This window comes from Schistocerca piceifrons, chromosome 8 (genome assembly GCF_021461385.2).
Source record: "Schistocerca piceifrons isolate TAMUIC-IGC-003096 chromosome 8, iqSchPice1.1, whole genome shotgun sequence".
Lineage (NCBI taxonomy): Eukaryota > Metazoa > Arthropoda > Insecta > Orthoptera > Acrididae > Schistocerca > Schistocerca piceifrons.
The window spans coordinates 354,519,422-354,543,984 of record NC_060145.1 but is presented as its reverse complement, the minus strand read 5'-3'; the positions used below and the strand labels follow the sequence as shown (position 1 = coordinate 354,543,984).

Genomic DNA, 24,563 nt, shown 5'->3' with positions numbered 1-24,563 from the left:
CCACTGACTTGGCTCATGCACGGGTTACCCTACGCTGCCTCTCTGCAGAGCCACTCCTGTCAATGCAGCCTCCCTCTCCTACTGTGTATTCGCTCTGCTTCGCTCATGTCGAGCTGCACCTTTCCTGCTGCCAGTTCCGTGCAGACGCAGTTGGACCTGCAGGATGCTCTTGTCCCCGCTTCATGGGATCCTTCGCATCGCATGGCCATTGTGCCATGTTCACCTTCACTGTCTCTTGCTGAGGCCCCGGCCACGTCATTCTGGTCTGGTTCGGATGCTCATTTTCCCACTTTGGGGGATCACTCTTTTTCCGTGACTACCGCGCCGTGTGCTCAGCCATTGCCTACTGCCGATATTTCGTACACGCCATCCTGGCACACCAAGGTCAGTCAACCGTCGCCACTCCTGCCCCCCGTCTTGCCTCACCATGTGTGTCTCCCTTCACGGGTCTCTGCAATCAGCAACTGCACCTGACACCGAATCCGCACCACAGAAGGCCCTCCCATATGTCACAAAGCTTGACATCTTAATGCTTCAAAATTGTAGCAAGCGAAAGAGATAGTTCAGGATTTACTGGCTTTGGGTGTCCTCCGACCATCGGACAGCAACTGGTTCTCTCCCATCCACCTGGTGGCCAAGGAAGACAGTTCGCTCCGCATGTGCGGAGAATACAGGTCCCTTAATGCTAGGACTATTACAGACAACTATCAGATTCCTCATATCCAGGATTTCACGCAGTTCTTTTCTGTCTTGGACTGTTGGAAGGCATATCAGAGAATTCCAATGCATCTGCTGGACATTCCGAAAACAGCGATCATTACGCCGTTTGGCATTTTCGAATACTGCTTCATACTCTATGGTTTAAAAATTGTATCACAGACGTGGCAATGTTTTATTGATTCAATTTTGCTACCACTTCCTTTCACTTTTGCCTATTTGGATGACATACTTATCTTTTCCTCGTCTGCGAAGGAACACCAATTTCACTTTGATGTAGTTCGTACAGCTCTTGTGGCCAATGGCGTGGTTATCAACCATGAAAAATCGCAGTTGTGTTCCACATCTGTTACTTTCCTTGGCCATACAGTCTCGGCTGATGGCATCCAGCCTACTAATTCACGAATTGCAAACATCCTTGCTCTGCTTCTCCCTGAGGATCACACACAGCTGCACTGTTTCTTAGGGATGATGAACTTTTATCGTCGACATATACCTCAGGGTGCCTCTGTCCAATCGGCTCTAACTGACACCCTCTCCAGTAAAAAAACAACAGGAAAGCGTAAACAGGACTGGCGCGGATTACTGTCAACACCGACACTAGCGAGTCAGCGATAGGTGATGTCCTCCAACAGCACACTGCAGACTCAGTGCAACTGCTCTGTTTCTTCTCAAAAAAGCTAACAAGGAGTCAGTGTAAATGGTTGGCCTTCGATCGCGAGCTCCTCCCGGTTTATGAGGCAGTCAAACATTTCAGGAGCGACGTTGAAGGATGCACTTTCACCATCTATTCGGACCATAATCCTCTTGTTTATGCGATCCACAGCTCAGCGAAAGATCTCCCACCGCACTGCTTCCAGCACATGGACTTTACTTGCCAACACTCTTCGGATGCTTGTTACATCTGCAGTGCGGAAAATGTAGTTGCCGACTAACTCTCCTGCATTTTGATGATCTCCGCCCCATTGAACTTAGAGGAACTGGCGCAGCTTCAGGCTGAAGACATGGACACACAATGTCTGCTGTTGGATACCAGACCTTATTTGTCGTCAAACCTATTGCCCTGCACAGGTCGTCAACTCCTATCATCTGTGACGTCTCTACTGGTTCATCCCACTCCTTGGTGCCTTCCCCCTTTCGGCATGGGATTTTTGACTCATTACATAATCTTGGCCACCCCGGAATGTCGGCAACAATACACCTCGTAATCGAATGTTTTGTCTGGCCGGGCATGCGGCATGTTTGCTGCTCGTGGTCACGCACATGCGTTCCTTGTCAATGGAGCAAGGTGAGCAGACATGCGCAACCACTGTTAGAAGAGTTTGATGTCCCCAGATGCTGCCTGTGCCATGTGCACATTGATGTGGATGGTCCTCTTTCCACGTCCGAGGGATACAAATACATCCTCTCCGTGATTCACCGCATCACCCATTGGGCGGAGGCAGTACCCCAGGTGGACATTACAGATGAGACAACCACTCGAGCGTTCATTTCGGCATGGGTGGCTAGATATGGTTGCCTCGTCACTTACCACGAACCAGGACCACCAGCTCAAGTCCTCACTTTTTGCTCGCCTGTGTGAGTTGTGCATGGTGGCAAAATTTCACACGACAGCATATCATCCACAGGCCAATGGACTAGTGGAGCGATGGCACAGAACGCTAAAAGCTGCACTCATATGCTGCAGCAGGCTTTCGTCTGAGGCTCCGCCATGGGTATTGTTGGGAATCCACTCCGCACACAAGGAGGACCTCAGTGCTTTGTTGGTGGAGATCCTGTATGGTGAACTGTTCATCCTGCCTGCCGAATTTGTCGATGACACTTTTCCGACGGATGCTACTGACCTGCCGGCCCTCGACGAACAAGTGCATGCTCACGACGCCTGCCCCAGCCTCTACCTCATGCTCACATCACGTCACAGTTCTTTGTTCATAAGGACTTGAAATCATGTGATTTCGTCATGTTATGAGATGACTCTGTTTGTGCAGCTCTGCAACCACCATACTCTGGCTCACACCATGTATTACGCCGTGGGGGTCAATACATTCGCGATTCTGCTCAATGGCCACCCAAGTACAGTTTCGATACAACTTTTAAAGCCTGCGTGGTCCCTCCTGGAGCCACTTCTCGCTGTACCCTGCTGACCTGCCTCTGCCGACACCTCGCCCACTGCAGACCCCACCGACTCGCCACCGCCTGTGCAGTTGTCCGATGCACGGGACCCTGATGATGATGCGCCTGAACCATGCAATTCGCATGTTGGATGCAGCCTCCGCCCACCACGCTGGCATGAAGATTTTTTTGTGGAGATGTGCTAGCTCTGCCCCGCTGTGCTCCGCAGTGCCAGGGACGGGGGTCTCTGTTGCGTCTCTTGATGCGAAGTGACAGTTCTTTGACTATGCTCTTTGGTTTTGTCTACTTTTCTTTGTGTTCTAGTGCTATGTTTGACAGCTATCTTTCTGTATTCGCTCTATAAAGTGATGAAATAAATGTAGTTTTTATCCTAAAAGTGTGTTACTACGGTTCAACGCCATGTAAAACCCACACAGTTATGTGAACAACAATGTAGGAAAAGACAGAGTGCTATTTCCCCACAGAGATATGTTAAGTTGCAAACAGGCACAATTAAAAGACACTTACACACAACCCTTCAGCCACAGCCTTCCTGAGGACAACAAGGAGAAACACCTACCATTCTTTCACACAAGCAAGCAGATGACTGCCATAACCATATTGGCTGGTGGTCATGTGTGCGTCAGATGTGCTTGCTTGCTTCTGTGGCCGAATGTTGTGTGTTTCTCTTCCTTATTCTGATAAAGACTGTGACCAAAGGCTTATGCGTAAACGTCTTCTAACTGCTCTTGTCTGGAATTTAATGCATCATCTTTTCGGTAAGCAGTGATCTATCTTTTCCTACATTGTTGATCTTCCAACCTGGAATTTACATTGTTTGGTTACGTGAACAGTCATGTCTTGGAGTCAGTTAAGGTGCCAGTCATTCATGCTCCATCCAAAAACTGCCACGTCATCTGCTTGGGACCTGTCATTTGGTCTATTGATTTGCTGCTACATTTCAGACTAACAAAGAACTTTTCCATCTGTATTTATTTGAGTTCAATTTTACTTTTAATTATTCTAACCCAAATCAAAGAGTACAGGATAATTTACCCAAATAAGAAATGTAATACAATATATTTAAAACTATGAATCAGACGTGTGACGCAAGGTGTAAATAAAGAGAAACTTTTTCATTAAATATAAATATATTATGATTATACAACTCTCAATATGTACAACACCAGATTCAATTTGGTTGGCTTGGCCAATAGATAATGGAGACAATGAACAGATATTTTCACATTTATCTTTCTGCATCTGCTGTAGATGACATTATCCAATCCTCCCACATACACACAGAAAGTGAAAGTGTGTTACAATAAAGAAAGCACAAAGAATACTCCACACTGATCCAGAAAGGTTGTAACAATTTGATGATTATTGTATTACTCAAGCCTTTGTGGTTGAATACATAGTTTCCAGATCAGCTGAACAGATTAACTGTGTGCAGCAAGCAAGAAGAATTTTAACAATTTGATGATTATTGTATGACTCAAGCTTTTGTTGTTGCCAGCATAGTTTCCAGATCAGGTGAACAGATTATACGATTGTTGACAGGCCCAAGATTTATCATTTCTCCACCGTGTGTTGAAGGGTCCAAGTTGACACATATAACATCCTGAAACAAAGCTAATAGTTAGCACACAGAAAGTGGATACCTAATTTAGCTGGTACGCACGCACGCACGCGCGCACACACACACACACACAAACAAACACAAACACAAACACAAACACACACACACACACACACACACACACACACACACACACACACACACACACAGAGAGAGAGAGAGAGAGAGAGAGAGAGAGAGAGAGAGAGAGAGAGGAGGGGGTGGGGGAGGGAGGAAGGGGCAGGAGGGGGGGGGGAAGAGGTTTTTTTTTGGAGGGGAGGGGGGGGGGGTGAGTTTGCAGATTCATATAAACATTTGACAACAAAAGTGATCTTTCATTATATTAATGAACAATGGGAACTGTAATGAACAAAACTATGACAAAGTAATGGAACAGGCCTCTAACATTTTCAAGGTGAGACTTCTCTTGAATAGAAAATATACAAGAACCATGAACAGAAAAACAATCAATAATCAAGAAAGACAACCACTCGTATGTAGCTGATTGATGGGTGGTGTGTAAACGAACATAACAACTCACTTTTGCACACAGTATCCAAGTATACCAGTCAATGTGCCTGCAAAATGGAAATTTAACTTTTTCTAAATTTCTCTCTTACATGCTTCACATGAAATATTTAACAAATTCTCATTTGTAATCATATGGTCTGAAAATGTTTTATACATGGAGTCTGATTCTTTAAAGAACTGGAAATTTACTGTTATTTCTCAGTCCCCTCATTTGTCTGCCAGGGGAGCCACTCAAATAGTCAGTGTTCTTATGGGGGTGTGTATCTGTTTTTGTACTGAGATTCTAAAAAGAGTAATAGATGTTTTGCTTGTTTCTCCACTCATTTTCCAGTTCTTTGACATTTCTCTCTTTTCCTCTAATGCTCTACATTTTAAAGTAAAGATAATTTGAAATACAAAACCTAAACAAATTTTACAGTTCTAGCTAGAGTTTTTGCCTTAATTTTGGGCATACTCTTGTTCAAGCACACAGTAGTATACAAAAATTGAAAATAAATATAAGTTTTAATGAACTTTCTCTGTTTCACATGTATCAGTAGAAGAACAAATTACATTAAAAGAATGGGAGTCTTCCAGGACTTGGATGGTTTTCCTTAATAAGAAACTCAGAATTACACAGACAGTACTGACCTGTCGGAAGCCAAGCTGGGTGCCCATTTCTAAATTAAGCACTGTATCACCCAGCACAAGCCTTGCACGCCCAGACTTCAGCAGCTGCACCTTGCCAATCAGACCTTCTGACAGATCTTTTAGAGTGCATCTGTTGCTATTATCACTATCAGTTTCATTTGCCTGCAAAAGGTAATTGCATTAAACGTACTTTATTCAAAAACAAACTGATCATTAAAAAAAAGAAGAAGAAGAAGAAGACTAGAAAACATTTTGGTTGACTCAATAAAGCTGCTGGAGAATGTAAGACTGTTCCATTAGGTCAAGTAATTTCCAGGAAGCTATTCAGAACATACTGCAATTTACACACACTGTTATGAACAATCAGTTCTAAAATGAACTCCAGACAAGAAATTTGCACCTTCATCTTGTACTAAAAGGGTAAAATGATAGGGACCTTTTAATTATGAGCACAAAAATATGATTATAAAGCCATAGACAAAATAGGAAGTCATATGGCAATTCATTTTTGGCGGCAACATTTTCACTGCTACCAAAAACAAATTACTACACAGATACTCCACTTTATCAATGGGTTGCACAAGTTTATTTTGGCTCCTCAAGGGGCTGCTACAATATTGTGATGTGTGATGTTCTGTGTGCACCAGAACTACAGACATGTCACCACAAACAAACAGAAAATTAATTACATCACTATTTTTGGATGTATAATTCAAACTTTATAACAACCCTAATATGTTAGATGAGAGCTTGTCCAATATACCTGCACCAGAGTACTTAATCTTATTCAGAATCCTAGACTATGAGACAAAATCTACATGAAAATTTTTTTTTTGCTTTGTGCTGCGTTTGTGTGCACAACAATTCAGCTTAATCCATTAAGAAAAATATACTGGGAACTGAATGTAAGAATTCCAAAATACTTAAAAAGGTTCCTGAAAATGTTCAGTTCTCAAGTTCGCACAATATTCTTACTGCCCACTTCTGCAAATAAACAATTTTGTTTGGCTGCACTGCCCAAGAAGGTAATTTCATGGGACAATAAGGAGTGAAATGCAAATTAAGTCAATACACTTGTCTTCAGTTCAATACAATGATAGGTTCTTCTGAGAGCAAAACATGAGAAACTGAACTGTTTGATTAGTTGATCTGTGTGTTGACCTCATTTTAATAGTAATCTAACTGGACCCCATGGAATTTTAAAAAGGGTATTTAATTTAGTGTATGAAGATTAATGTCTACTTCTGGTGCCAGCCAGTATGGAAATTTTTGCTTGTTCAAAACTGCATAATATGAGTCTTTGTTAGTAGGTCTGTTCATTTATCCTCTGGATATACCCTGTAAGAACAAACAAATGAAGATCAGAGTTTAGCATCCCATTGACATCAAGGTCATTAGAAATGGAACACACACATGGAATGTTTGAAGGATAGAGAAGAAATCAGCCATGCCCTTTCAAAGGAGCCATCCCAGATTTTGCCTGCAGCAGTTTAAGGAAAAAAGAAGACCTGTATCCAGATGATCAGATGTGGATTCAAACTGCCATCCTCCCAAATGTGAGTCCAAAGTGTTTGTTAACCACTGCTCCACATTGCTCGGTCTGTGTCTGGTAAGAATGAATGGGTACGCTTGACTAGTATGCTTGTCATCAGCAAATCCTACAGTTGCTGAACTACCATTTGAAGTCACTGGCAGATCATTTACATAGATACGAAAATGAGTGGGTCCAATATCAATCTTTGTGGGACACCATATGTTATATTACCTCATATGTTAAGGCACCACATTTACCAATGTAACAAAGACAAAAGATCACTGATAACAGTATACTGTATGCACCTAAGCTATTGCTTTTCATCTTGTTCTCACATACATGACATAAATACAATTATAAAGGTGGAAATCATATCAAATGAATCTGAAGCAGACACAAATATGATGTGTGACTCACATGAATTTTCCTACATGATGGAAAAGAGGTGAGCAGGGCAATGTAATCAGAAATTGCCATACTCCAAGTTAGTTCAGCTAAGGAGCTTAATACATAGAATATGGAAATATTTTTACCGAATGCTCAGCTGGAGCTGGTGGCTTTGCCGAGGTTGAAGGCCTTGCTGCAGGTGAAGGTCTAGCTGTCGATGGCCTGGCAGGACCAGATGACTGCTCAGGTTTCAAACCAGGTAGACAATCGGGAAACTGCAAGGAGAGAAGGCAGTGCTAATACTTTTATTAACAGGAATTAATAATGAACCTTTTGGATGTCCTGGAGATATAAGTTACATACTACCTTATTTTCACCATTAATATGAATATAATTGTTATTAAGTGCTGCTTTGGATAATGACTGGCAAATATCTGATTTTTGTATACTTACATCTATTGGTAGTTAGTGATTTTATTTAATATCAATTATATAAGAAGGCAGTGGCTTGACACACAAAATTATATTTTATATTTCTTTTGACCAGGGATGACATTACATTGTCAAATAAGCAACATTACAGTTACCAGAAACATTATCACTAAAAAAAGAATGTAGGAGATAAATTCATTTAATACAGTACAGAATACATATACAGGGTGAGTCACCTAACATTACCGCTGGATATATTTCGTAAACCACATCAAATACCGACGAATCGATTCCACAGACCGAATGTGAGGAGAGGGGCTAGTGTAATTGGTTAATACAAACCATACAAAAATGCACGGAAGTATGTTTTTTAACACAAACCTACGTGTTTTTAAATGGAACCCCGTTAGTTTTGTTAGCACATCTGAACATATAAACAAATACGTAAACAGTGCTGTTTGTTGCATTGTAAAATGTTAATTACATCCGGAGATATTGTAACCTAAAGTTGACGCTTGAGTACCACTCCTCCGCTGTTCGATCGTGTGTATCGGAGAGCACCGAATTACATAGGGATCCAAAGGGAACGGTGATGGACCTTAGGTACAGAAGAAACTGGAACAGCACATTACGTCCACATGCTAACACCTTTTTATTGGTCTTTTTCACTGACGCACATGTACATTACCATGAGGGATGAGGTACACGTACACATGTGGTTTCCGTTTTCAATTGCGGAGTGGAATAGAGTGTGTCCCGACACGTCAGGCCAATAGATGCTCAATGTGGTGGCCATCATTTGCTGCACACAACTGCAATCTCTGGCGTAATGAATGTCGTACACGCCGCAATACATCTGGTGTAATGTCGCCGCAGGCTGCCACAATACGTTGTTTCATATCCTCTGGGGTTGTAGGCACATCACGGTACACGTTCTCCTTTAACGTACCCCACAGAAAGAAGTCCAGAGGTGTAAGATCAGGAGAACTGGCTGGCCAATTTATGCGTCCTCCACATCCTATGAAACGCCCGTCGAACATCCTGTCAAGGGTCAGCCTAGTGTTAATTGCGGAATGTGCAGGTGCACCATCATGCTGATACCACATACGCGTTTCCAGTGGGACATTTTTTAGCAACGTTGGCAGATCATTCTGTAGAAACGCGATTCATGTTGCAGCTGTTTGGGCCCTTACAATGAAGTGAGGACCAATGAGGTGGTCGCCAATGATTCCGTACCATACATTTACAGTCCACGGTCGCTGTCGCTCTACCTGTCTGAGCCAGCGAGGATTGTTCACGGACCAGTAATGCATGTTCTGTAGATTCACTGCCCCGTGGTTTGTGAAACCCGCTTCATCGGTAAACAGGTAGAACTGCAACGCATTCTCTACTAATGCCCATTGACAAAATTGCACTCGATGATTACAGTCATTACCATGTAATTGCTGATGTAGCGACACATGAAACGGGTGAAAGCGGTGACGATGCAGTATGCGCATGACACTACTTTGACTCAGTCCACTGGCTCTCGCAATGTCCCGTGTACTCGTGTGTGGGTTCATGGCAACAGCAGCTAACACACCAACTGCACCCGCTTCTCCTGTGACGGGCCTCTTACGGACCCGTTTGCGTGCTACGACCATACCTGTTGCATACAGTTGGCGGTAGATTTTTGCAATGTGCGGCACGTTGGATGCTCTCTGTCCGGGTACCGTTCTGCATACACCCTACAGGCTTCAGCTGCATTTCGTTGACACTCGCCACAGATGAGTATCATCTCCGCCTTTTCAGAGTTTGAATACACCATGGCCACAGTTCCTACAACACTACACTATCACAGACGTCTGGTAACACGGTGTACTACAGTTGGTCTGCGTGCGGTGACGAATGCAGAATAACAATAGCAGCAAGCGCTACATGCGGACACTGCGACAGCTAGACCAAACCACAACAGTGCACTACAGCCACACTCGTAAGCACGGTCATCATCGTAAACATGTCCCTGCAGATGCTGCTCGCCGACCGTGGCCCATGTTTGTTACAACATGCAACTGAACGTCGGAGGTTTCAAGAGTCAACTTTAGGTTACAATATCTCCGGATGTAATTAACATTTTACAATGCAACAAATGGCACTGATTACGTATTTGTTTATATGTTCAGATGTGCTAACAAAACTAATGGGTTTCCATTTAAAAAAACGTAGGTTAAAAAACATATTTCCGTGCATTTTTGTATGGTTTGTATTAAACAATTACATTAGCCCCTCTCCTCATGTTCGGTCTGTTGAATTGGTTCGTCAGTATTTGATGTGATTTACAAAATATATCCAGTGGTAACGTTAGGTGACTCACCCTGTATAGGCACCTGAAAACAGCACACTGCAAATGTGTGTTGTTCTTTAATTTTGCAATAAAATAGTGACAGACTGAGAAATTGTTACGTTGTCTATTTGTACAAAAGATTCTGTTAAGGTGTGTGCTTGGAAATAATTCTGGCTTCTAGCTTTTTTCTAAATTATCAAGCATCAGCAACAAAGCAAAAAAGTGATCTGCTCTTTGCTGTCAGAATTTGTTGAAAGGCTGATCTGCTCTCTGGTGTGGTAATGATCCTACTGTTTCAACAGGCACACCTATTTGGGAAGTGAGCTTGAGGACTGTGCTCCAGATGATGGACTGATGACAGTACTTGGCATCAAAACCAATAGTAGACTGTAGCAAATAACCGTTTCTGGGTTTCACATGAACCCCATTTATCTCTTACGCCACTAGCTCTTAGTCCAAACCTTGGAGATGCTAGCACTCACTATTACTCCATACTCTCCTCTGATTTTCTTTTCACATTATCATTAAGCTTTCATGACTTTTGCAGTTCTCTCTTACATTTTCCAACTTCTCCTATTGTTTCATACTTTCTTAAATGGCTTCTCACCTAAGCTATGCTTTCTTTAGCTTGCTCAGTCCTTGAAAACTTTTTTATGGATTGTATAACTTCTACACTTGTTTATTCATAGTACAGTTGATACCCTTGTACTCAACAATAAAGCTTGCAAGCACGTGTCTGTACGTATCCGAACCCCGTCACTACTGATAAAAAATACATCTGCATGAGAATCCCTTGCTAGTTCACTGACATATCCAGACTTATGCTACAAGCTCTCTTTAATATGCTGCAATGGGAGAACTTCAAAATCATTTTTGATCAAAATGCCAAACCAGTCAGTCACTTACAATAACAACAAAATATTCCATGGTAAAAATATGTCATGCAGAATAAATACAAAAATTCATATTCTCTGAACAGGTTGTTCTAAAACTGTTCATACAGAACTTTATAAGGTGAATATTGTTCTTCAGCACATATCTAATTCCAAACGGCTGCCTGATCCCAACTTACTACATTGTCTTGGATTACCATATTTTCCTCAACCCCAGGCCTTTCCCTGGTCCACATATTGCCCCTCATTTTTTGCCCCCTCCTTTACTTTTCAGATTTGCTTCATTCTGGGCAGGTGATCATGTTAGAACACTTGCTGCGCCCAGTCCCTGTGATACATATTCCAAATGTCGTTCTGTATTTTTTTCATCTTACTTTACTGATGCTTCCCATACTAATAATCTTGCTGGGATCATATACTCCTGTTGACTTACTTTTTTCCATGTTTTCAAATTAAATTTGGGGTCTTAAACTCCACCTTCCAGAAAACACAATGCATTTCTTTTTCTACTTACCCAAATAAACGGGGTTTTGCAGAAGGTAGACTTCAAAAACTCTAATCCCTGTGCAATGGAAACTCCAGGTTGGAATAATGACAATATTAAGAATAGGATAGATTCCTACTCACCATATAGAGCAGAGCACACAGACAGACAAAACAAAATGACTGCTAAACATGTGCGCTCTTGGCCAAATGGCCTTCTTCTAAAGTAAAACACACACACACACACACACACACACACACACACACACACACACGAGACTACTATCTCTGTCTAGCTGAAAGCTAACATGTTTAGTAATCTTTCTGTTGCACCTGTTTGTGAACTAATATCTCATCATCCATATGGCGAGTAGCAATCTATCATTTTCACACATAAATCTCCCTTTGATATTGTGTGTTTTACCAATTACAGGGCTGGTATGTGTGGTGGTAGGAGGGTGCATAGGGCTCAGACACACAAAACAACAACAGTACTTACACTGTGACAGCTGCCCTTCTTTCCACGTCAAACATTCCCTCCATACAGCTTTTGCATTCAAGGCAAACATATTTGTCCATATACAGTCTCTTTATAGCAATACACCCTCGTTCTCACCTCAGCCTTCAGTGGACATAATTACCCCACCAATCTAGATCAAAAGCAGATTTCGTGGGCCATCACATCAAATCCTAGTACTGTTCACCCCTTTTTTTTAAAAAAAAAAAAAACTTAGGAGTACACCACTTATCACTCAGCATTATCCTGGTCCTGAATGTATTAATTAGCTCTTCAAAAAGGGTATGACTTCCTAAAATTATGCCCTAAAATGTGGTACTTCGGTCCAACATTTTGTCCACCACACCCAGAATAGCTTTTTGTCACCCCCCAACCTCTGCAGTATCCTTGTAAGGCCCTATGCTCCATCTGCACCCATCCCTCTACACTATGGCACCTACTCCTGTGACTGTCCCCATTGTAATGTTTGCCCTATGCACCCTTCTACCACCACTTATGCCAGCCCTGCAACTGGCAGAACATACACTATCACAGGGAGAACCACCTGTGAAAAGACATATATTGTGTACCAGTTATTATGTGAAGACTGTTTAGCCTTTTATATTGGCTTGACTATCACCACGTTATCAGTTAGGATGAATGGGCATAGGCAGAGGGTGTACACTGGCAACACACAATATCCTATTGTAGAGCATGTTCTACAACATGACAGTCATGACCATGGTGCCTGTTTCCTCACACCTGCCATCTGGATTCCTCCCCCAGACACCATTTCTCAGAACTCTGCAGATGGAGACTGGCACTACACCATGTCCTTGGTTCTAGCCATCCACCTGGCCTTAATTTACATTAATTTCTTCAGTCTCAGCATTTATTCATAGTAACTATTCCTTTTTCATTCCATTTTCGTTTTCCATATCTTTCATTTTTTGACCTGCCTATTTTTTGCCACCCTCTCCCATGCTATCACATACAATGAACTTAGCTTTTCACTCTTATTAGCTTGTACATGATGTTTTGGCAGTAATGTCCATCCTGTGTATTACCCTATCTTCCATCTTTAAGCTCCCAGGTTTTCAAATCTCGTCCGGTGCAGTTCCCAACAATAAGTCTTTCCTTCTCATCCAGCCCATTACGTCTCCCCTGACCTGGAATTCTGAGTGAATTTTCCTAACCCTACCCCTTTTCCTAAACCTCACCAATCTTTTTCCTTCACCCCTCTTCCTTCCCCTTCAACATCTCCACCAGAAGAAGGAGCCACTGGCTTCAAAAGCTTGTAAACTTTAATACCTTTGTATGTGCGTTCTCCTGCTCCTTCTTGCTGAGTAGGTTTTTTATCTGTTAAATTATATTAGATTTTTATACATTGAATATTATTGTTGATAAAACCATCCTTTTCATAATACTGTCAAATTCCTATAAGTTCATTATTCCTAAATCCCTACCAAGTGAAGTGGCACAGTGGTTAGCACGCTGAGGAGGACGATGGTTCATACCGCATCCAGCCATCCTGATTTAGGTTTTTTGTGATTTCCCTAAATTGTTTAGGCCAATGCCGGGATGGTTCTTCTTAAAGTGCATGGCCGATTTCCTTCCTGATCGTTCTCTACTATGATCTGACTGATGACCTCGCTGTTTGGTCTCCTCCCCCAAAAACCAACCAACCAACCAACTTAAATCCCTTAACAGTAGCATTCCCTAGTACAGGTTTAACATGAAATTCCTCCAAAGCTATTCTTCTTAATACACCATCGTTATGTAATTTTTAATATCCTACTGAATCATCACATAAATTGTCATTTTCCTGCAGTCAATACTTCAATTTCACATAATTCTCTGTGCTTTCACTATACCAATATTCAAATATCATCATCACAATAAGATTCCATATAATACATACCAATACGTGATATTCATTCTCATCATTTTCTCACATCTCTCTTTCATTTCAGAGTTATTATATGCTTAACCCTCTCTTTACCATTTCGATAACTTCACTTATTTATTGTTTACAAATAAAGTAGCTACAAATCTGTTCTTTTTGTAAACATTTAGTTCAAACATATTGAGTAAAATAAAAATAATGTGTAGTAAACTGACCTGAAAGAAAATAAGTTGTGGTTCCGTACTATTAAAAATCCTATGCATTTCATTTTCAGCACCAGTTTGGGCACTGTGTCCCCCAAAATCCGTCTGCATAGTTTCAACATCATTTTTATCAGGTTTCTCCTGCTTAACTGAAATAACTGTTTCTGTTAATGAAAACATCATAAGATTAAAGTAAGACTCCTGAATGACAAAAATCATGAAACATGAGTAACTAATAAGTCATTTTTTTTTTTTTTGTAAAGTAATAATTCACTTACTTTCTATTTCATCCACATCTTTTTCCTTCTTAATTTCAGGTTTCGCTTCAGTCTTTATTTCTTGCTTCACATTTTTTTCTGGAAGCAGGAAATACATTTTCTTAAATTTACATAGCCATTAGCAAGTACTACTTCTGAAATTAACTAAATTCTCATAATACTGATATTGTAAAGGTCAAACAGTAAAGTTATCACATCGCAGGTATGAATTCACAGCACTTGAAGACAGATATCAACCATCTTGCCAAAGCTTACTTATAAAGTTTCAAAACATGTAGCAAATATAAAATCTAGGAATATTGTACACTGCCCTACGTATCACTCTCTCAGGAACTGCAGAGAAGTTTAAATTAATTAAAGCTTATATGGAACCATTAAAACAGTCCTACTTTCCCCACTCTGAATGTGAATGGAACAAGAAGATAAAATGTGCTACACTGGAAAGTACCCTTTGCCATGCACTTCACAATGGTTAGCTGGGTGTGTTTATAGATGCAGATAACATTAAGTACTCAAGCTGCACAAGTGAGAGATGATGTCTTCTAGAAACATTTCCATATTTAGTAAATATGCTGGTAGAAGAGAGCCCCGAAATTTTTAATAATTTAATTAGCACAGCACACAAACTTCCAACTGCCATTTCACATCATTGACAACATAACTTCCATTACTAGGGTGAAAGAAATTAATAAATAAGCAGCTGATAGAGCTACTATGAGCAGCTTAGTACTTTACTGTGTCAAATTACTTTCCTCTATTAACGATGGACACAGTCATTTTGTAAAGATCATGTTTCCTTAACACGGCCCATTTCCATTTATGGAAGAAATGGGAACAGTGTTTCAATGACTGGGTTATGACTATAACTTGATCAAACTTTTACATGCTCACAATACAATTCACCTCAATTTGGAGTTGGACTCCATACCACCTGTCTCTGTCTTTATCAGTATTCCCTGCTGAGGTGAAGTAGGGAAGTTTCAAACAAGCACTGCATATGCTTGTCAGGCTGGTTATAGTGGGTGATGGATTGTGTTTAAGAGAAAAGGTACGGATGTGGTTGAGACCAGCAGATGTGTGATTCCTGTGGTGCTTGATTAGCCCACATATAGTCGGCTCATTGCTGTACCTGAATTCTGTTGATGTCCAGGTATGTCTTATCTGAGTCATTCATCTAATAACTATAATTTACTATCTGCCATTGCCATTGTCAATGACATAAGCTTGGAACTGGGACTCTAGTGAAGAAAGTGTTACTTCTGCTTGTTCCTACCCATCATAGACAAGACCATTTCCATTGTGAAGTGACTTGTTTTCTCTGGTGGGACATTATCACTGCTTGATTATTTTGCGAGGTCTAACACCTGTTGACTTCAGTTTGTTGGTTGAATGGGGGAGGGGACTTAACAGCTAGTCATTGGTCATATGATCTAACAACACAAACAGCAAAATCCAGTCAAGAGGAAGGGAAAATGGACAAAGAGGTAAAAGGAATGTCAGGTCAGCAGGAAGAGAAAAAGAGTACGAGGGACCCGGGAGAGGGGGGAGGGGGACAGCGAGAGCAGGGGCGCCCCAGAAATGCTACGCTTGTTGGGGCATTAGCGCTGCCACCAACCCTTCCCAATCCCCACACAATTTCATTATTACGACACAACAGGTACAATGCACAACACCAAGGGAAGAAGACACAAGAAACGAGCAAACAAAACAGCACAAAAAATCAAACAAAATGTATGGAAAAAGCGGGAGACAATCTGGCCAGTGTGGAGGCAACACCAAGGCCTCCATGGTCAACACTAACTAAGGAATTCCAATTTCAGAGAGAAATTCGAGGACTTAAACCTGGGAGGAAAAACCTCTTTCATGAAGAAAACCAAGGACAGACATAGTTGTGCAAGGATCATCTGCTAACATACAGAAAAAGGAATTAAGCAAAAAGGTATTTGATGTAAAGCTGCAAACCCATCCTGGAGCTGTCACAGAGAATGAGTGGTAGAAGGCCACCCCAGCCGGATGATCAGCAAGCACATTGCCCGGGATTCCAAAGGAAATCAATCGGATAAGTAGCATCACATGCCCCCCCCCCTCCCCCCACCCATGAACCATGGATCTTGCCACTGGTGGGGAGGCTTGCGTGCCTCAGAGATACAGATAGCTGTACCGTAGTTTGAACCCCAACGGAGGGGTATCTGTTGAGAGGCCAGACAAATGTGTGCTTCCTGAAATGGGGCAAAAGTGTGGGTGACTGACTGATCTGGCATCATAATACCAACCAAAATGGCCTTGCTGTGCTGGTACTGCGAATGGCTGAAAACAAGAGGAAACTACAGCCGTAAATATTCCTTTACTGTATGGTTAAATGATGGTGGTGTCCTCTTGGGTAAAATGTTCTGGAGGTCAAATAGTCCCCATTTCGGATCTCCAGGTGGGGACTACTCAGTAGGTTGTCGTTATCAGGAGAAACAAAACTGGCATTCTATGGATTGGAGAGTGGAATGTCAGATTCCTTAATCAGGCAGGTAGGTTAGAAAATTTAAAAAGGGAAAACGATAGGTTAAATTTAGAGATAGTGGGAATTAGTGAAGTACGGTGGCAGGAACAACAAGACTTCTGTACTGGTGAATAAAGGGTTATAAATACAAAATCAATTAACAGTAATGCAGGAGTAAGTATAATAATGAATAAAAAATAGCTATGTGGATAAGCTACTATGAACAGCATAGTGAACACATTATTGTAGCCAAGATAGACACGATGCCCACGCCTACCACAGTAGTACAAGTTTAAATGCCAATTAGCTCCACATATGATGAAGAGATTGAAGAACTGTATGATGCAATAAAAGAAGTTATTCAGATAGTTAAGGAAGATGAAAATTTAATAGTCATGGGGGATTGGAATTCAATTGTAAGAAAAGGAAGAGAAGGAAAAGTAATAGGTGAATATGGACTGGGGGTAAGGAATGAAAGAGGAAGCCACCTGGTAAATTTAGCACAGAGTATAACTTAATCATAGCTAACACCCTAAAATCTGGCTAAAGAACCATGAAATAAGGTTGTATATGTGGAAGAGGCCTGGAGACACTGGAAGTTTTCAGATAGATTATATAATGGTAAGACAGAGATTTAGGAACTAGGTTTTAAATTGCAAGACATTTCCAGGGGCAGATGTGGACTCTGCCCACAATCTATTGGTTATGAACTGTAGATTAAAACTGAAGAAACTGCAAAAAGGTGGGAATTTAAGGAGATGGGACCTGGATAAACTGACTAAACCAGAGGTTGTACAGAGTTTCATGGAGAGCATAAGGGAACAACTGACAGGAATGGGGAAAGAAATACAGTAGAAGAAGAATGGGTAGCTCTGAGGGATGAAGTGGTGAAGGCAGCAGAGGATCAAGTAGGTAAAAAGATGAGGGCTAGTAGAAATCCTTGGGTAACAGAAGAAATATTGAATTTAATTGATGAAAGGAGAAAATATAAAAATGCAGTAAATGAAGCAGGCAAAAAGGAATAAAAACGTCTCAAAAATGAGATCGATAGGAAGCGCAAAACTGCTAATCAGGGATGGCTAGAGGACAAATGTAAGGATGTAGAGGCTTATCTCACTAGGGGTAAGATAGGTACTGCCTACAGGAAAATTAAAGAGACCTTTGGAGAAAAGAGAGCCACTTGTATGAACATCAAGAGCTCATATGCGAACTCAGTTCTAAGCAAAGAAGGGAAAGCAGAATAGTGGAAGGAGTATATAGAGGGTCTATACAAGGGCGATGTACTTGAGGACAATATTATGGAAATGGAAGAGGATGTAGATGAAGATGAAATGGGAGATATGATACTGCATGACGAATTTGACAGAGCACTGAAAGACCTAAGCCAAAGACCTAAGCCAAAACAAGGCCCGGGGAGTAGACAACATTTCATTAAAACTACAGATAGCCTTGGGAGAGCCAGCCATTACAAAACTCTTCCATCTGGTGAGCAAGATCCATGAGACAGGCTAAATACCTTCAGACTTCAAGAAGAATATAATAATTCCAATCTGAAAGGAAGCAGGTGTTGACAAATGTGAAAATTACCGAACAATCAGTTTAATAAGTCACGGATGCAAAATACTAACGCGAATTCTTTACAGACGAATGGAAAAACAGGTAGAAACTGACCTCAGGGAAGATCAGTTTGGATTCTGTAGATATGTTGGAACATAAGAGGCAATACTGACCCTAAGGCTCATCTTAGAAGACAGGTTAAGGAAATGCAAACCTATGTTTCTAGCATTTGTAGACTACGAAATGCTTTTGATGATGTTGACTGGAATACTCTCTTTCAAATTCTGAAGGTCAAATACAGGGAGCGAAAAGCTATTTACAATATGTACAGAAACCAGATGGCAGTTAGAAAAGTCGAGGGACATGAAAGGGAAGCAGTGATTGAGAAGAGAGTGAGACAGGGTTGTAACCCATCCCTGATGTTATTCAATCTGTATATCAAGCAAGCAGTAAAGGAAACAAAAGATAAATTTGGTGTAGGAATTAAAATCCATGGAGAAGATATAAAAACTCTGATCTTTGCCAATGACATTGTAATTCTGTCAGACACAGCAAAGAACCTGGAAGAGCAGCTTAATGGAATGGACAGTGGCTTAAAAGGAGGATATAAGCTGAACATCAACAAAAGAAAAATGAGGATAATGAAAGGTTGTTGTTGTTGTTGTTGTTGTGGTCTTCAGTCCTGAGACTGGTTTGATGCAGCTCTCCATGCTACTCTACCCTGTGCAAGCTTCTTCATCTCCCAATACGTACTGCAGCCCACATCCTTCTGAATCTGCTTAGTGTATTCATCTCTTGGTCTCCCTCTATGATTTTTACCCTCCACGATGCCCTCCAATACTAAATTGGTGATCCCTTGATGCCTCAGAACATGCCCTACCAACCTATCCCTTCTTCTTGTCAAGTTGTGCCACTAACTCCTCTTCTCCCCAATCCTATTCAATACTTCCTCTTTAGTTACGTGATCTACCCATCTAATCTTCAGCATTCTTCTGTAGCGCCACATTTCAAAGGCTTCTATTCTCTTCTTGTCCAAACTATTTATCGTCCATGTTTCACATCCATACATAGCTATTCTCCATACAAATACTTTCAGAAACGACTTCCTGACATTTAAATCTATACTCGATGTTAACAAATTTCTCTTCTTCAGAAACGCTTTCGCTGCCATTGCCAGTCTACATTTTATATCCTCTCTACTTCGACCATCATCAGTTACTTTGCTCCCCAAACAGCAAAACCCCTTTACTACATTAAGTGTCTCATTTCCTAATCTAATTCCCTCAGCATCGCCCGACTTAATTCAACTACATTCCATTATCCTCGTTTTGCTTTTGTTGATGTTCATCTTATATCCTCCCTTCAAGACACTGTCCATTCCGTTCAACTGCTCTTCCAAGTCCTTTGCTGTCTCTGACAGAATTACAATGTCATCGGCGAACCTCAAAGTTTTTATTTCTTCTCCATGGATTTTAATACCTACTCCGAATTTTTCTTTTGTTTCCTTCATTGCTTGCTCAATATACAGACTGAATAACATCGGGGAGAGGCTACAGCCCTGTCTCACTCCCTTCCCAACCACTGCTTCCCTTTCATGCCCCTCGATTCTTGTAACTGCCATCTGGTTTCTGTACAAATTGTAAATAGCCTTTCGCTCCCTGTATTTTACCCCTGTCACCTTCAGAATTTGAAAGAGAATATTCCAGTCAACATTGTCAAAAGCTTTCTCCAAGTCTACAAATGCTAGAAACGTAGGTTTGCCTTTTATTAAGCTAGCTTCTAAGATAAGTCATAGAGTCAGTATTGCCTCACGTGTTCCCATATTTCTACGGAATCCAAACTGATCTTCCCCGAGGTCGGCTTCTACCAGTTTTTCCATTTGTCTGTACAGAATTCGCGTTAGTATTTTGCAGCCGTGACTTATTAAACTGACAGTTCGGTAATTTTCACATCTGTCAACGCCTGCTTTCTTTGGGATTGGAATTATATATTTTTCTTGAAGTCTGAGATTGAATTAAATCAGGTGATGCTGAGGGAATTAGATTAGGAAATGAGACACTTCAAGTAGTAGGTGAGTTTTGCTATTTGGGGAGAAAAATAACTGATGATGGTCGAAGTCAAGAGCATATAAAATGTAGACTGGCTATGGCAACAAAAGCGTTTCTGAAAAAGAGAAATCTGTTAACATCAAGTATAGATTTAAGTGTCAGGAAGCCTTTTCTGAAAGCATTTGTATGGAGTGTAGCCACATATGGAAGTGAAACATGGTCAATAAACAAAAGAGAAGAAGAGAATAGAAGCTTTCAGAATGTGGTGCTGCAGAAGAATGCTGAAGATTAGATGGATAGATCACATAACCATTGAGGATGTATTGAACAGAATTGGGGAAAAGAGGAATTTGTGGTGCAACTTGACTAGAAGACGGGTTCAGTTGGCAGGACATGTTCTGAGGCATCAAGGGATCACCAGTTTAGTACTGGAGGGAAGCATGGAGGGTAAAAATTGTAGAGGGACACCAAGAGATTAATATACTAAGCAAACCCAGAAGCAGGTAGGTTGCAGTAATTATTCGGAGATGGTGAGATTTGCGCAGGATAGCATAGCATGGAGAGTTGCATCAAACCAGTCTCTGCACTGAAGACCACAACAACAACAACAACAACAACAACAACAACAAGCATCACCAAGACTGGCGATAAAGTCATGGATGGCTGAGGCCAAGAGGTAGCACCGTTTAATAAAGCAGAGGGCCTGATAGATGGCCATCAGTTCCACAGTAAACACCCATGGCAGACAATAGATGATGTTCTGTTGAGAAGGTGTGAAGGCATATCTCATGACATCAGTGGATTTATAACCATCAGTGTAAGAAACAATGGCACCCTGCAACTCCCGTAGAGTGTTTGCTACAAACAATGGAACACCACTGGAGCAATGGACACTTTTGGACGCTACAAAAGTTCCATTTGAATCTGTGGCCAAGGAACTAACCAAGAAGGGGTGGTGCAAAGCCCAACTGGTAAACTGACCCAAGGGGAGGGGAGCTGAGGGGGGCAGGGGGGGGGGGGCAGGCTGCAGGCAGGCAAAATCAATAAGCCACGAAAAGAAACAAATAAGAAGTGTGAGCAGGGGAAGAGTGGGAGAGTGGGTAGTGACAGCATAGGAAATCAGGAGGTGGGATCACTGAATTGAAAGGGGAGGGATCCCAGTGTCAACCAGATGACTATCGACAGTGTGAAAGGAAATGGTGACTAAATGGATACCACAATGGTGAACCATGTCCAACAAAAGCAGTGTGGAAGGGGCAGCTGATCCACAAACTTCACAACCATAGTCCAGATGAGACAGTACTAACGTCCAATAAAGGAAGAGAATGATGAAACGATCTGCCCCAAGAGGTGTGGGCAAGGACGCCAAGAACATTGAGTTTATGAAAACAGCCAGCATCAGATGAAGGATATGGGGCAACAAAGTAAGCCTGTTGTCAAAAAGAAGAGCACCCTTAACTTAAGGAGAGAGAACTGAAAACTGTGCGAGTGTGTTCATGTGGAAGCACGCCAGATGGCAACCTGGAGCTGTTGCTCCGCAGAGGCCACTGAAAGGGAGATAATCCAAATACAGAAATAACCCACATACAGAGCAGGGATGACCAATGGTCTTACGGAGGCCACAAATCCATTAATAGCAATGAGAAAAAGGGAGACAATATGGAGCCTTGTGGAATGCCATTCTCTGGGTCTGCTGAAAACTGAGAATGATGCCAACCCTAATTCTACATGACTGGTGAATAAAAATTGGTAGGGGGATCTTAAAACCCTAGTCATGGAGTGTAAGCAGGATTTGATAGTGCCAAGCTGTATTATAAACCTTACTAAGATTGAAGAAAACTGTGAGAAGATGGCGGTGCTGTTTCCAATCAAAGCAGATGATCAATAGGGGATTGTCCCTTCTGAAAGCCATACTGATAAGGAGATAAAAGGTCCCAAGATTCCAGGACTCAACTGAGCAGACCAGCATCATTTGTTCAAGTAAGTTGCAGGGGACATTGGTCAGGCTGATTGGGTGATAACTATCCAAGGTAACAGATCCTTGACAGGCTTCAGGACAGCATCTGCAATACTGTCACTCCACTGAAAAGCAAAAATGCCTTGGAGCCAAATACGGTTTCTGGGGGAGAAGGCAGCTGGTTTGGAGGCGGATGCTGTCACAAAAACAAGGTGTTCTGTGAGAACTGGCGGATCTGTACAAAGGCCACCTGGAAGGGCAAGGCCTAGAATGGAAGACTGCCACTGACAACTTGGAGGGTGCAGAGTGTAGCCCATGGCCATGATGAAGGGACAGAAGAACCTTGGGAGGGTACAAAGTGTTCCCAGCATGCCCGCTTGCTCTGTTTCATTAAGTAACAGGTTTTGGCATGAAGACATTTAAAGGTAATAAGACTGGTGGAGAATGGATGCCACTTAAAAAGTTGAAAGGCATGACGATGATCACAAATGATGGTGACAACGGTCGTGCTCCATCATGGAACTGGCTGATTGTGAACAGGGCCCGTTGAGTGGGGAATGATGATGCTGGCAGCACAAATTATGTTACTGAACAGATCATGAACAATTTTGTCAACACATTCTGAGAAAAGGAGGTGGAAACACGACCTGGAACATATATAGAAGCCAATCAGCATGATGGGTAAACTGGCCATTGAGGAGCGGGAAGGGAATCGATGGGAATTGATCACTATCATAGAGGTCGCCACATGATGAGTGTAAGGAAGGGAGAAGGGATCAATGGCAAAGAAAGTGCCATATGTGGCTTTAAAATCAGAAGGGGAACCAGTCACATCCAACAAGCTGTCTAGACACCTAATGACTTAAGGAGGGGAGGATGGCCCATTCACGAACAAATAGGCAAGATTTGGATAACTACATTCTTTAATTGCTAATTGGAGCAAAACTGAAAAAGTAGCCTCTATGAATGTACACTCTTCCTGATTGTCCTACACCCATAGAAAGAGGCGCACAACTAATTCAGAGATGCAAGATGCAAACAGAGCCACAGCAAAACTACACAAGTCCCAGCCCCAGGCCTGACTTACAAGGAGGTCCCTTCTGGACCGCTTTCTGAACTGAACTCTCGCTCCGGGCATTGCCGCTACTGCCTTTATAGGCAGCGTTGACCCCTTCCACTTTGGCGTCTGGCAACCGCCCTTCTGGCCCTCGTATGTTACCATTTAAGGTTATCGCCAACACTCAAGTTGTGCTTCGTCATGCAACGTCACGTGATACCTCGTGAGTCTACATCATTTTTCTGCTTAACGCCCTTCCTGCAGCGTTGCCTTTGTATTCTCAATAAAACTCACTCATTCTGGCTTCTGTTCTACTGTCTGTTAGGTGTTGCATATTTGGAATATGCGACACCTCCCCCTCTCCTTAGGGAAAAATTTGTAGGTGCTGTCCTCAATGAACACAAATTTTTGTACAACATTCTTGCATGTTTCATTCAATCCTTATAATGCGAAAAATACACATTTGTTTTACAATATTACTCTGACACACATAAATGTTTATAGTTTTCCACAGCGATACACATAAATCCACCTTCTCCTGTAAAAGGACAAATTTACATTTCACACTTTCCATCAATGTTACATTCTTATGAATACATTTTACTTTACAACAGGGGACATCACATTTCATGATTACACTTTTCATCTCTCATAATATAAGTATTCGTTTTCATTTTACAATTTACTTTTCTGGTTGGATGAGTATACACTTTTATTTTACAGTCACTTTTACAATCAACTTCATTGTCAATTACACTTTATGCATTATTGCACACTCTGTAACATGATCACAATTTCATTTTATGACAAAGGAAACATTTTTCTTTTCAGTTTCCTTCAGTTTAACACTTTGGTAGACACTACGTCAATACTTTCAGCACTTGTCCGTTTTAACTGTTTGACAGAT

The 24,563-nt window shown here is 41.6% G+C and overlaps 1 protein-coding gene across 2 annotated transcripts in view; it reads right to left on the bottom strand.

Moving 5' to 3' along the window:
• Positions 1-3,992: 3,992 nt before the first annotated feature.
• LOC124711478 (DNA-directed RNA polymerase III subunit RPC4) overlaps positions 3,993-24,563 on the bottom strand; it is a 53,069-nt gene continuing 32,498 nt past the window's right edge. The window contains exons 5-9 of one of the 2 annotated variants that reach the window (XM_047241585.1): positions 14,547-14,624; positions 14,281-14,432; positions 7,679-7,807; positions 5,612-5,773; positions 3,993-4,453 (exon numbers count right to left, since the gene is read on the bottom strand). In XM_047241585.1, the coding sequence (XP_047097541.1) occupies positions 4,328-4,453; positions 5,612-5,773; positions 7,679-7,807; positions 14,281-14,432; positions 14,547-14,624 (647 nt within the window). In that variant the 3' untranslated portion in view covers positions 3,993-4,327. The remainder of the gene's footprint in view (positions 4,454-5,611; positions 5,774-7,678; positions 7,808-14,280; positions 14,433-14,546; positions 14,625-24,563) is intronic. The other variant, XM_047241586.1, reaches the window with a different exon arrangement.